Source organism: Leptodactylus fuscus, chromosome 6 (assembly GCF_031893055.1).
Source record: "Leptodactylus fuscus isolate aLepFus1 chromosome 6, aLepFus1.hap2, whole genome shotgun sequence".
In the NCBI taxonomy this organism is placed as follows: Eukaryota; Metazoa; Chordata; class Amphibia; order Anura; family Leptodactylidae; genus Leptodactylus; species Leptodactylus fuscus.
In genome coordinates this window covers 50,785,347-50,798,047 of record NC_134270.1, presented here as the reverse complement: position 1 = coordinate 50,798,047, position 12,701 = coordinate 50,785,347, and the positions used below count along the sequence as shown (strand labels likewise).

Below are 12,701 nucleotides of genomic sequence, written 5' to 3'. Positions count from 1 at the left end.
ACAGGCCCTAGTTCGGCACAGTGATATAGATATAACACTGAAGTGATGGTGGAGGGTCCACTGGGGAACTGCACGCTACTTGTCTCTTGTGTGATGGTGTTTTGGGGTGCCTTTGATGTTAGGGGTTAATGAAGGCATAGGAGACAGGATGGCCATTGAAACAGGCGATGGTTGTGGCTCAGTTCACTTAGCAAGATTCTTCCAGACACAAAGCAACATTGAGGCACCATTCCCTTATAGCAACAGGTTGCACACATATGGCACTTTACATACATAGACAGGAGTAGCCTTCGCTCTTTACATCTTCCTCAGTCACTTGACCTTACCATGGCTAACTGGGATGACCCCAGGACCTAGTCCTCTCTTTTCCAACCACCATTTTCAGCGCCTAGTTTTCCTCAGTGGAGATGTTCAGTATACAATACCTTCAAGATGTCTTGATTTTGTGAACATGGGGTTCATTGATATAGAGTACAGTATAAAACACAATGAGGGAGAGTTATTTTGGGGTTTACCCTAAATATGTGGCGTAAAATAGTCACTTGCGACTTTTTAAAAACCAGTTGTGACAATAATTGTCGAAACTGGCGCTTTTGTGCCTCCCATGCCACATGAGGACGTAGATGGCATGGCAGTAGCGCTACATTTAATGTAATATATTCCAGTTTACTGCCATAAATTCTACCGATCCAAAATTACAGCTTGTGCTATACCCCAGAGCTGTACTTAACCCTTTAAGGACACAGCAATTTTCTATTTTTGTCTTATTTTTCTCCTTCCAATAGCAATAACCTTTTTATCCTTGTGTTCTCGAGTCATATGAGGCTTATTTTATTGTGGGACCAATTGTACGCCATAATGGTGTCATTTAATATTCTGTACAATGTACTGAAAAGCTAAAAGAAATTCAGAATAGATTGGAATTGGAAAAACAAGCAATTGCACAATTTTCTTACAGGTTTCCTATACTGAGTTACAGCCGGTATTATACTCCAGAGCTGCATTCACTATTATGCAGTGGAGTCACTATATGCATGTATTACAGTACTTATCATGTACTGTAATGAGTTACAGCCAATATTACATTATATTCCAGAGCTGTACTCACCATTCTGCTGGTGAAGTCACTGTGTACAGTACATACAGTTTATTCTATTACTTATACTGTGTTATGCTTGAGTCAAAACCTATATTATAATCCAGAGCTGCATTCACTATTCTGCCAGAGGTGCGACTGTGTCCACGTTACTCATTTTGTGCTGTTCCTGAATTACAGGCTGCATGATATTCCAGAGCTTTACTCATCGTTCTGCTGGTGAAGTCACTCTGTATATAGAGTTTATTATATTACTTATCCCGTGTTATTCTTGAGTTAAAATTGATATTATAATCCAGAGTTGCCTTCACTATTCTGCCAGTGGTGAGACTGTCTCCATGGTACTCATTTTGTACTGATCTTGCATTACAGGCTGCGTGATACTCCAGAGCTGTAATCATAATTCAGCAGGCTCCCCTTTTTTTCAGTATCTTGACATAAGTTGCGCTTTTCCTTTCCATTCTGTGAAGTGTTATCCTTACATCATGCGTTGTACTATCTGCCTTAGTGCATTATAAGAGCTTAGGTACGCATTAATGGATGTATCTGATGACAAGCTACAAGTTTCCAATGACAGTCAGCAGAACATTTGTATTTATTCTGCTGCCGTGCGATATGTTTTACCATTGATGGAATGTGACATGTATGGAATTGCAGAGTTTGACATGTGATTTAGAAGGAGTGATAAATCCACTTGGCAGGTGCATAACTATTTGTGCGCTGAGTTGGCAGTCGCACCAGGTTGTGTTATCTGAGAGGGCCCAAAGGCCCCCTGTCATATAAGAATACATCTGTTTTCGAAGTGCCACGTGGTAATTGGTGACAAATTTTGAACTGGGACCCAAGAGCTTTAAGTTGTACCTCTGCCATTGGTTTGCTTTAGGTGGTTGATTTCTACAATGTGAACCAACCCTTTCAAGATTTCCACTCCATAAATGTTACGGTACCTTGGAAGGGGGTGGAAGAGGTCATGTTTTGTTGGGGCCATGTGTGTTGTATTGACGTGTGTGCCTAATGTTGCCAACCTCTTCTTATTTGGGTTCTGGTTGATCCACCTTAGCGAATCAAAAAGAATCAGTGAGAATAAAAATGACCAAAACTACAGAACTTTTCTTTCTCTGCTTCATTCAACCATTAAACTCTTGTTGTAGTTTTTGAGTAAAGTAAGTACCCCCCCCCCAACTCTATATGTATTCATTGTGTTAATTAGATCTGTCCATCCATCACTGAAATGGACTCATTACGAGATATTAACGTGCCTGGGTCTAATAAAGACATTCTCTGAGGAATTAAAATGTGTGGGGGTCACTGGTGGGGCACACTTACTTTCTCATGAATGAACAATCGCCAGTCCTGCGATAATTACCTCCAACACAAAAGGACGTCCAAACTACTTTAGCGGGTAATTTTTATTTGGAAAGTAATGAGAGAGACTCCAAGTATGGCCCAAAGTTGTATCCATTTACTGAACTGCGCACAGGCTCTAAAAATATAGACGGGGAAGTTAATAGCTTATTAGCAAAATGATGGTAATGACATCAACACAAATGTCCCAAAGAGGTAAAAAGTTTCTGCTAATTGCTGCAAAGTAAATTATTACATAATACATCTACTTAAACCAAAAGTTTAGAAAAGTTAAGTGATCTAAAAAAAATCCCACCTGCACATTTATTCCCACAGAAGGCAGTGTTATCGTACCTGTAGTCTTGTACATAGAGGACAGTATTACAGCACCTATATTCTTATACATGTGGGTAGTATTATACTACGGTAGTTATATTCTTATACATAGGTGGTAGTATTATTATAGTTATATTCTTATACTTATGGGTAGTATTATAGGAGTTATATTCTTATACATAGGTGGCCGTATTATTATAGTTATATTCTTATGCATATGGGTAGTAGTTAAATTCATATACACAAGGGGCGGTGTTATAGTAGGTATATTCTTATACATAGGTGACAGTATTATAGTAGTTATACTCTTATACATAGGTGACCATATTATAGTAGCTATATTCTTTTACAAAGAAGGCATTATTATACGTTATATATTCCTGCCCAGTGGGGCAGTGTTATAGCAGTTATATTCTTACCCATAGGGGGTAGCATTATAGTAGGTATATTCTTGTCCAGTGTCCAATATTATTATTGTATTCCTCTACATAGGGGCAGTATTATAGTAGTTACATTTTTGTCAATAGGCTGCAGTATTATAGTAGTTATACTCTTGTATATAGGAGCAGTATTATAGTAGTTATATTCTTGTATATAGGAGCAGTATTATAGTAGTTATATTCTTACACATATGGGTTAGTATTATAGTAGTTATATTCTTACACATATGGGTCAGTATTATAGTAGTTATATTTTTACACATGCAACATTTTTTGTAGTCTTATTCTTGCCCAATGGAGCAGTATTCTAGTAGTTATATTATTGCACATACATCAGTATTACAGTAGTTAGATTTTTGCACATACTAGGTGAAGCTTAGTTTTCTCCTTAATTTTCTGGGCAAAAAAAAATATTTTTCAAAAAGGTCTGTTAGTGCTATTAATAGGTTAATAAGTGCAGTAGTACATTTATTTACATGGGTATCTTCCTGTTCTGTTTTCCTACAACTACCATGATGCCTTGGGCCACTCAGAGCTGACTCACATCACCTCCGTCTCTCACTCCCTCCCCCTCCCATTCTCACTTCACTCCCCTCTTTCTTTCCCTAGCTAAACCACCCTCTATTAGCCCTTCCTACCTAACTCAATCCCCCCACCTAGAGATGAGCGAATACTGTTCGGATCAGCCGATCCGAACAGCACGCATCCATAGAAAGGAATGGAAGCACATGTGACGCTGACTTTGCCGGCAGCTGGCCGGCGTCACAGGTGTTTCCATTCATTTCTATGGGTGCGTGCTGTTCGGATCGGCTGATCCGAACAGTGTTCGCTCATCTCTACCCCCACCCCATCATACTTGCCTATCTTCTGGGCAGGACCTTCTGGAAGTTATATTCTTGTACATAAGGCTGGTGTTATAATAGTTTTATTTTTGCACTTAGGTGGCAGTATAATACTGGTGATATTCTGGTCTATCAGGGTGCAGTAGTATGTTCCATATTAGGTTATATGCTATATTTTGGGGACTATAATCCCTAAAACAATGGCTGAGCACACTGGAGAGAGGGCAACATAGAGCCAATTGGATCTTGTGCAGTTGAGGCAGAGCTGAACACCTGCAGCATGTTACAGAATCTTATGATCGTGCAACAATGTGTTTGCAGAGGCGGAATGATGGAGGCTGTGGCCAGACTGCGTCCAAACATATGATGTCATCTTCTTTATCTGGAGTCACCTTACTTCCGCTGCTCTGAACCAAAAGGCAGATGATTAAAGCTTTTTTGACTGGCCAGATGTTCTGCACACAAATGTTTCAAAATTCCAACTTCTTAGCAGCTGGGTCATATGAAAAGTCATCTGTTTCCATTGTCCATATCCTACGTCCCAGTTATCACACAAGCTTTGTAAGGTCTGAAGAGAATTGTGCACTTAAACTGAGAGTAACCGTGTGTCAAACATGTTCCATTCTTGAGAAAACGGCTTTTAGGATTTAAAGGGCTATTCTGAAAGGGCCTATAGATTGCAGCTGTGAATGTGGAGCTGATTATTTAGATGCCAGATGATATCTAAAGAATTCCATATAGTTTGGTATAGTCTCAGATGCTCTGAACTGATCTCTAGCTTTATAAGCATGAATAAAATGCCAGAGCTACAGTGATGACTGACACACAGACAGTACAGGAGAAGAGAGAGACAAGGCTGTGCTGAGAGCGTTCTGTGCAGGTTCATGAGATTCATGGTTATACCACAATTCTGCTTTAACCATAGTAAATCAGACAATAGATCTGGATTAACACGTCAATGCTATTTTTTGTTCCAGATGTCAATGAATGTGAGAATAGTAATGGTGGATGTGAGGTGCAATGTTGTAACACCATTGGGAGCTTCTACTGCAAGTGTCCAGAAGGTCAAAGTCTGAAGGAAGATGGAAAAACCTGTCAAGGTAGGACAGTGGCAAAAACCTAAAATGTGAACATGGCATTCAATTTATAGCTGTTTAATTAATTTTTTATTTTTCAGGTGTAAGTCTATTAGAGAATTCTAACTACCTTCTTCTGAAACAGCACCACACCTATCCACAGTTTGTGTGTGGTACTGCAGCTCAGCCTCCTTGACTTCACTTAAGGCCTGGTTCACATCTGCATCGGTAATCCGTTCGGGGGAGTCTGCATGGGGACCCTCCCAAATGGACCACCAAACAAATTGGCACGCAGTTAGCAGTGATGGCACACTGACCCCATAGACTATACCGGGGTCCGTGTACTTTAAAACATAACTTTTAATAAGATAAAGTTAAAAGGTCAAACGAGGTTTACCAATAATAAAAGTCAATTGGAGCCATCTTACCATATTGCACAACAAAAGGGTGGAATATATCACAGTTGAGCCCTGGGTGGGTCACATAGGATGACTACTCACCCTCAAACTGACCTCTGAACCCCGGAATCCAAATACTCCCGCACTTACAAGGGCAGCACCAAACTGTTCCTAAAAAGAACCCTAATTATGTCTCATCATCCCAATGCTTTTCGCCCATGGATAAGGGTGCTTATCAGGGGATCCTCCAGTGGGCCCAGGCTCCAACACAATAATGGTGCAGCAGAAGGTCCCCAAATTTAAAGAGTATCATAATCTGTTTCCTAGAGATTGATGGAAGGCTTGCACCCACAATAATGTTATCATGTGGCCTAAAGCAGTGGTCCCCAACCTTTTTTCCACCAGGGACCAGTTTCAGCAAGACAATTTTTCTATGGCCCAGTGGGGGCGGGAAGGGATGTTGTTGGGGGCAGGGAAGGGGTGTGGTTGGGTGTGGGGTTAAGCATGGGGTTGTAGATTAGAATCATTTACATTTGAAAACACAAGAGAAAGTTTGGTAGGCGAGTGTGGGGTGGAGCCAAGACCCGCTGCATGTCCTGCATAGTACTAGAATCCCGGACATACAGCGGGTCCCGGCTCAACCCCGCACTTTGCTCACCTTATCCCGATGAGCAACAAACAAGCGTCAGTGTTGTGGTGCCGCCTCCACAACGCTGACATCCAGTGACATTATGGCAGACTGCGTCCGCAGCGGAGCTCTGAGCAGGGCCCTCCGCTCTTCTTGTTATTCCACTTGTGACAGGCAGCGTGCCCGGGAGAGGTGAGTGGCTGTCAGCCACTGGACCCAGAAGACAGAACGGCAGACCGCGGCCGCAGCGGCTCTCTGAGCACAGCCCTCTGCTGCGGCCGCAGTCTGCCGTACTGTCACTGGATGTCAGTGTTGTGGAGTCGGCGAGTGCCTGGGGCTGAGCCAGGACCCGCCACTTGTCCGAGATGCTATACTATACTGGACAAATGCCGGGTCCTGGCTCAACGCTGGGCACTTGCCGGCTCAACGCTGGGCACTTGCCGGCTCCACAGCAGCTGCTGAGTCCTCACTGCCGGTACGCGGATCAGTGCAACATGCCCCGCGGCCCGGTACTGGTCCGTGGACCGGCGGTTGGGGCCCCTGGCCTAAAGGAACGTCAGTCCGACACTGCCTGTGGCCCATTATATTAATACGTGAATTCTAACATATCCATATAATATTGAGCCAGATTGTTCTTACAAAGCAAAAAATAAATGAAAACTGCAAAAAGATATTTGTAAACTACTATAATTTCAATTTTCGGACTGTGTATTCAATATAAAGCAGATCAGTAGCATCACTATAAAGAGGGGCACCAGCATTATACTGTTCCTATCCTTAGACGGGCATAGCGTACCAAAACTATCATTGTTCCATACACTTTGCAGAGGATATGGATTTTACTGCAAAGATGCTCCCAGTCCAACTAAGTATAGGTTGTCTTTGGTATGCTGCTGGACAACCCCTTTAAAGAACTCTATGCGGCAAGTGAAGGAGTTTGGCCCCGAAAAAGACCCCATCACAGTCTAAATCTCCATCATCATACACTTCGCTTCTATAAATATTATTTAATATGATAATTACTGTCGATTTGTGCCACATACAAGTTCTCCATGATATCTACATGATTGTTCCTGTCATTGAGACAATACAGGCGGAAGGTTGCATGCAAGGTTTTTGGCTCCGTGTCTCCCTGTATGATACAGACCATGAAAACAAAGCCCAATGTAAATAGTTCATTCTTGGTATCTTTTGGTGAGAGAATTCAGTTCTATTGTGTCTCTACGTGAACATGTCAGAACAGTCGGCTCTGCTGTCATTGCGCCATTCCTGTCATTACTGCAACTAAAGTAAACTGTCTCCGTTAAACGAGGAATCCGCATTCTTAACATGACTTTGAATTCTTTCTTGCTAAAATGCAGACGTTGAACCCATTTGCTGTAGATTTACAAGGAAAAGCTCGTGACAAGGAGGAAAATGTAACAATTACATAAATCTGTCACCAATATTCTTAGTAGTCTAAGCTCACGAGCGACTTGGGACGCATCCGTGGGGATTGACTATAACAGATTATTGAATGCTGACATACTATACATTTATAACGCTTGCATGTACATTGAGGAATAAAACAACATTGTAAATAGTATTGATTATAAATCTGCTCCTGTATTGTACATGCCATCTCCTATTTAAATCTATATGCCTCTATGGTAACAGACTACAGATGTAGTCTGATATTGCAGTCATTGCCGTAACTAAAGTCTTTTGGGCCCGGGTGCAAACTTTTATCTGGGGCCCCCTACACCCTCCTAGAGTGAATTTTTGATAGTAACGGTTATGGGCGCTGAATCAATATCTCAGATACTTGAAAGGGGTACAGCTTTAGTACCCACAACTGCAGTTATCAAGAATATGGTGAGTGAGCAGCGCAGTGCCCAGAAAGTAAACAATACTGGGATAGATTACATGCTACACAGTGGACCCCACACTGTATTATATGCTCCTCAGTGGACCCCACACCGTATTACGTGCTCCACAGTGGCCTCTACACAGTATTATGTACTCCACAGTGGACCCCACACAGTATTAGGTGCTCCACAGTGGCCTCCAAACAGTATTACGTGCTCCATAGTGGTCCCCAAACAGTATTATGTGCTCCACAGTGGCCTCCATACAGCATTACGTGCTCCATACTGGCCCCCAAATAGTATTACATTCTCCACAGTGACCCCCAAATAGTATTACGTATGCCACAGTGGTCCCCACACAGTATTACATGCTCCATTGTAGACCCACACAGTATTATGTGCTCCACAGTGGCCCCACACACAGTATTATGTGCTCACCAGTGGCCCCCACACAGTATTATATGTTCACAGTGGCCCCACGTAGTATTATTTGCTCACATTGGCCCTCACACAGTATTATATGCTTCACAGTGGCCCCCACACAGTATTATGTGCTAACACTGCCCACCCCTCAACAGAGCCTGAACCCCCCATTCCCTCCTCTTGCTCACACACAGCCTGCACCCCCATGTCCCCCTCTTGCTCACACATGTTCTCTTCTCTGTTCTTTACCTTCCATCAGTCTCACTCCCAGCAGCTTCTACTGTTCTTTACAATCCAGAAGAGCTCTGCCCACACAAGAGACTAATCACATGTTCATGACTAGAGTTGAGCGAGTAGTATTCAATCGAGTAGGTATTCGATCGAATACTACGGTATTCGAAATACTCGTACCCAGTCGAATACCACGCAATAAATGCAGTAAAAATTCGATTCCTCTCCCACCTTCCCTGACGCTTTTTTTTTACACCAATAACTATGCAGGGGAGGTGGGTCAGGAACTAGGACAATGTAGGCATTGGTTAAAAAAAAGTATACAGTTATTGGCTGACTAAATTAGTAGTAGCTATAGCAGCAGCAATAATAATATAATAATTATACAGGGACTTGGGTGTGTTAGATGCCACCGTGGCATGCTTCCCCTGCTGTCCCAGTTGCATTCATTTCCTGAGGTGTCATTGTGGACTTGGTGACTCCAATTGGTTGAATTTTTGTTCCCCTGAAACAAGCATGTTTTTTCCACAGACTATAATGGGATTTGATATTCGAAGGAATAGTCGAATATTGAGGTCTACTCTAATCGAATTTCGAATATTTCAGTACTCGCTTATCTCTAGTCATGACGTCATCAAAGGTTCTTTAGCCCACTAGGATTTAACATCTACCACAGGAAGAGCCCCGGAGCAGATGCTCAGGTCAGGACAGGTGAGTATAAGTATTTTTTTTATTTTTAGATGCCTCCCCTGGGCTAGCATTTAATGGAAAGGGGCCCAGTCAGGCCCCTTTCCATTCACAATATGTATAGTGGTCAGGGAACAAGGCTTTGGTCCGGGGCCCTGGCCAGTTCCAGCTGGCAGCGGGCCCTGTACCTCTTCGGGCCAGGTCACGGTCGCACTCCCTGTGACCATGATCGTTACGCCACTGACTGCAGTCATTTTACTGTTCATACCTTACTTCTTGCTTACCTATGAAATGAATGAAAAAGTAAAGGACTACTATGGTGTGAACCTAGCCTTTCCGCTGCCTGAGAAGAGCTGTAGAACAGCTTTCCCCCAAAACAAAAATTACCCACTATTTTATGACCCCCATATTATATACAATCAATTTTTTGGCCCACCACATGATACATGACCCCTTTTTCTGACCTACCGCACGATATATGGCCACCTTTTTTTTTTATTAGCCCTTTATATGATCTCTTTCTTTGCCCCTTCGCAGTATATGACCCTTTTTATGGCTCCCACACAGTATATCACCCCTTTTTATTGCCCCACACAGTTTTTGACCCTGATTTATACACCCCCACAGTATATGACGCTTTTTATAGCCCACATACAGAATATGACACACTTTTTTACACTCCCCCACACACAGTTTAGGACCCCCTTTAATTCCCCCATCCCTCCCCACACACACAGTTTAGGACCCTCTTTTTTATCCCCAGTATATCTTAGGCTGCTACCTACTGTATTATTGCAATAGATAGCGGGTGATAAGTTCTGCTCACCTGTCCATGCTGCCCTCTGTTGCCACCTCCAGGACGCGCTGTAGCTGACACTGAAGAATGACAAGATGCTGCGTGCGTCCTGACATTCTTCAGCATTGTGACCTAAGTGCAGTGCTCTTAGAGGCAAAAAAATAACGTGGACAGAACAGGAGCGTGGACAGGTGAGTAAAAATTATCGTCCACTATCTTTCTATTGTGGGGTATTGCTCAGGTAGTTGCTTGGTAGCAGTGCAGGAAACAGGGACACAGAGACTGGGTTACACTCAAGTTCAGCATTTATTTCTCATTAGGTGCATAAACTGCCTTTGCAAAAGGAACAAACAAACAAAACAAAAGCCTTCTTGCCTGAGAACTAACTATAACATAAGAACATGTTCCCTGACTATACAGGAGCCCCGCTGCCAGACTCTCACTCTGGTAACAACAACGGGTGGCACAGTACCTGGTTTGTAGGTTCTGTTTGGACAGGTCAGCTCTGTCAGTGTGGTGCCACAGTCCTAGCACTTACACAAAATCTATTATCAGGCCTTAATTAGTCCCCTGACCTCCCTGGTGTGGGTCTCTACCAAACCCCCTTTAGCTGCCTGGCTGGAACATACCTGTCCTCCCACCACACCCTTCACTTTCTCACACTATCAATAATACAATAAGTAGCGGCCGATTAAAAAAATACCACCCCTCCAGTTTATTCCATGAGGCGCCGCCTGAGGCCATTGCTTCAGATCACCTCATGGAAGATGAGCCCCTAAATTGAAGGGACCTCAATCATTTATCTGGAACAACCTTAGAAACTTCTCTTTTATTTGGAACCAGAAGTTTCTACATTTTATAATGCCCAAGATATAATTGTTTGAAGTAACAATTATAATTGTTAATTATTCTAATTTCTTCTTCATTACATGCAAGTCCGTACACCGTATACAAGCAGGGACAGATCTTAATAGAGACACAAGGGAAAGAATAAAGAGATGCAGAAGAGAAGAGATTTCACAGAATGGAGTCAAAATCTAATTTGTTAATAAAATATATTGCAAAATTTATTAATGACTCAAAAATCAATAGATGTCTGAAAGTTTAGTTATGTTTTAACATGAATGTGCTATAGAGAAGGTTGGTGCTCTGTGAGCAGAGAAATTACCATGTGCTGTATATTCAAAGGCAGCTTTGCTTGAGGCAAGATGGTGACAAATTTATCAAACATGCCACCTGATGTTGATAAATTTGCTGAACCTTTAAATATGCCTAGGAATGTTTTTTATGCCTTAGAACTTTTGTAGCATTTTAAAAAGTTGCATTTGCCTACTGTTAGTCACATTTTAATAAACTGCGGTGCATGGCGCCAATGGCAATAAGTCCTGGCACAAATGGTTAATAAATGTGCGTTACAGCAGATAAGACACTATCCTGGAGTGAACCGCGCCAGACAAAAGGTGAATATTATCCTATAAGTCCATTTCTAACTAGTCATCACCATTTATGTATTTTTAGTTATATCTCAATTTAGTGTAAGTGATCTCTACTCTGGGGACGCTTTCTAAAAGATTTGGGAGTGTGTCTATGAGAATTTTTGCGTTTAGGAGGTCAGGCAATGATTCTGGTCGAGATGGTCTGTCCTGTTATCTCTGTTCTAGTTCATCTAGTTTTTTGGGGTTGAGGTGAAGGCTCTGACCAGGCCAGTCAAGTTCTCACCCAATCATGTCTTTTATGTATGGACCACTCGGCGCAGTCATACTGGAACAGAAAAGGACCTTCTCCACAAAGTTAGCGTACAATTATCCACAATGTCTTGGTATGCTTAAGCATTAAGATTTCCCTTCATTGGAACGAAAGGACGAAGGCCAACTCCTGAAAACAACCCCACAGCATTATCCCTCTTCTACCAGACTTAACCGTTGGACCAATGCAGTCAGACAGGTATCATTCTCCTGGCATTCGCCACTCCCAGACTTGTCCATCGGACTGCCTGATGGAGAAGTGTGATTTGTCTCTCCCATGGTGTTGTATTTTATACCGCTCCAATTGGCCCTTGGCATTGTGAATGGTGATGTTAAACTTCCATACAGCTGCTCATTCATGGAAAGCCATGCCATTTAGGTCATGACACACAGGTTTTGTGCTGATGTTAAAGGGGTTGTTCAGAAATCTCAGTACTTGGACAGGAGGTCGGGGAAGGTGAAAATCATACTCACCTTTCCCGGATCCTCGAGTGTCCAGCTTATGCTGCAGGAAATCCTCGCTGCACGAGATCAGTGGCCTCAGCGCCCTTAAGTAAAGGAACTGGATATGTACTTGAGTGATGTCACCGGTTCATTTCCAATGATTGGACTCAGCTATCATGTGCAGTGAGGACTTCCGCCAGAGCAAGCCCTAGTGTGGCAGACAGCGGGACAGGCCTTCTCTGGCCTTTTGACCAAGTGCTTGACCAAGATTTGATACTTTGTAGTTATTGAGTTAGCAGAGCATTGGTGACTTTTGGTGCCTCAGCATTTGGTGACTTTGTGTCTGGGTCTGCCTGCATTTTGTGGCT

General features: G+C 42.7%; 1 protein-coding gene across 1 annotated transcript in view; it reads left to right on the top strand.

Moving 5' to 3' along the window:
- MEGF6 (multiple EGF like domains 6) overlaps positions 1-12,701 on the top strand; it is a 267,534-nt gene that overhangs the window by 173,883 nt on the left and 80,950 nt on the right. Inside the window, exon 5 of the mRNA XM_075279921.1 lies at positions 5,036-5,158. Coding sequence (XP_075136022.1) covers positions 5,036-5,158 — 123 coding nt within the window. The remainder of the gene's footprint in view (positions 1-5,035; positions 5,159-12,701) is intronic.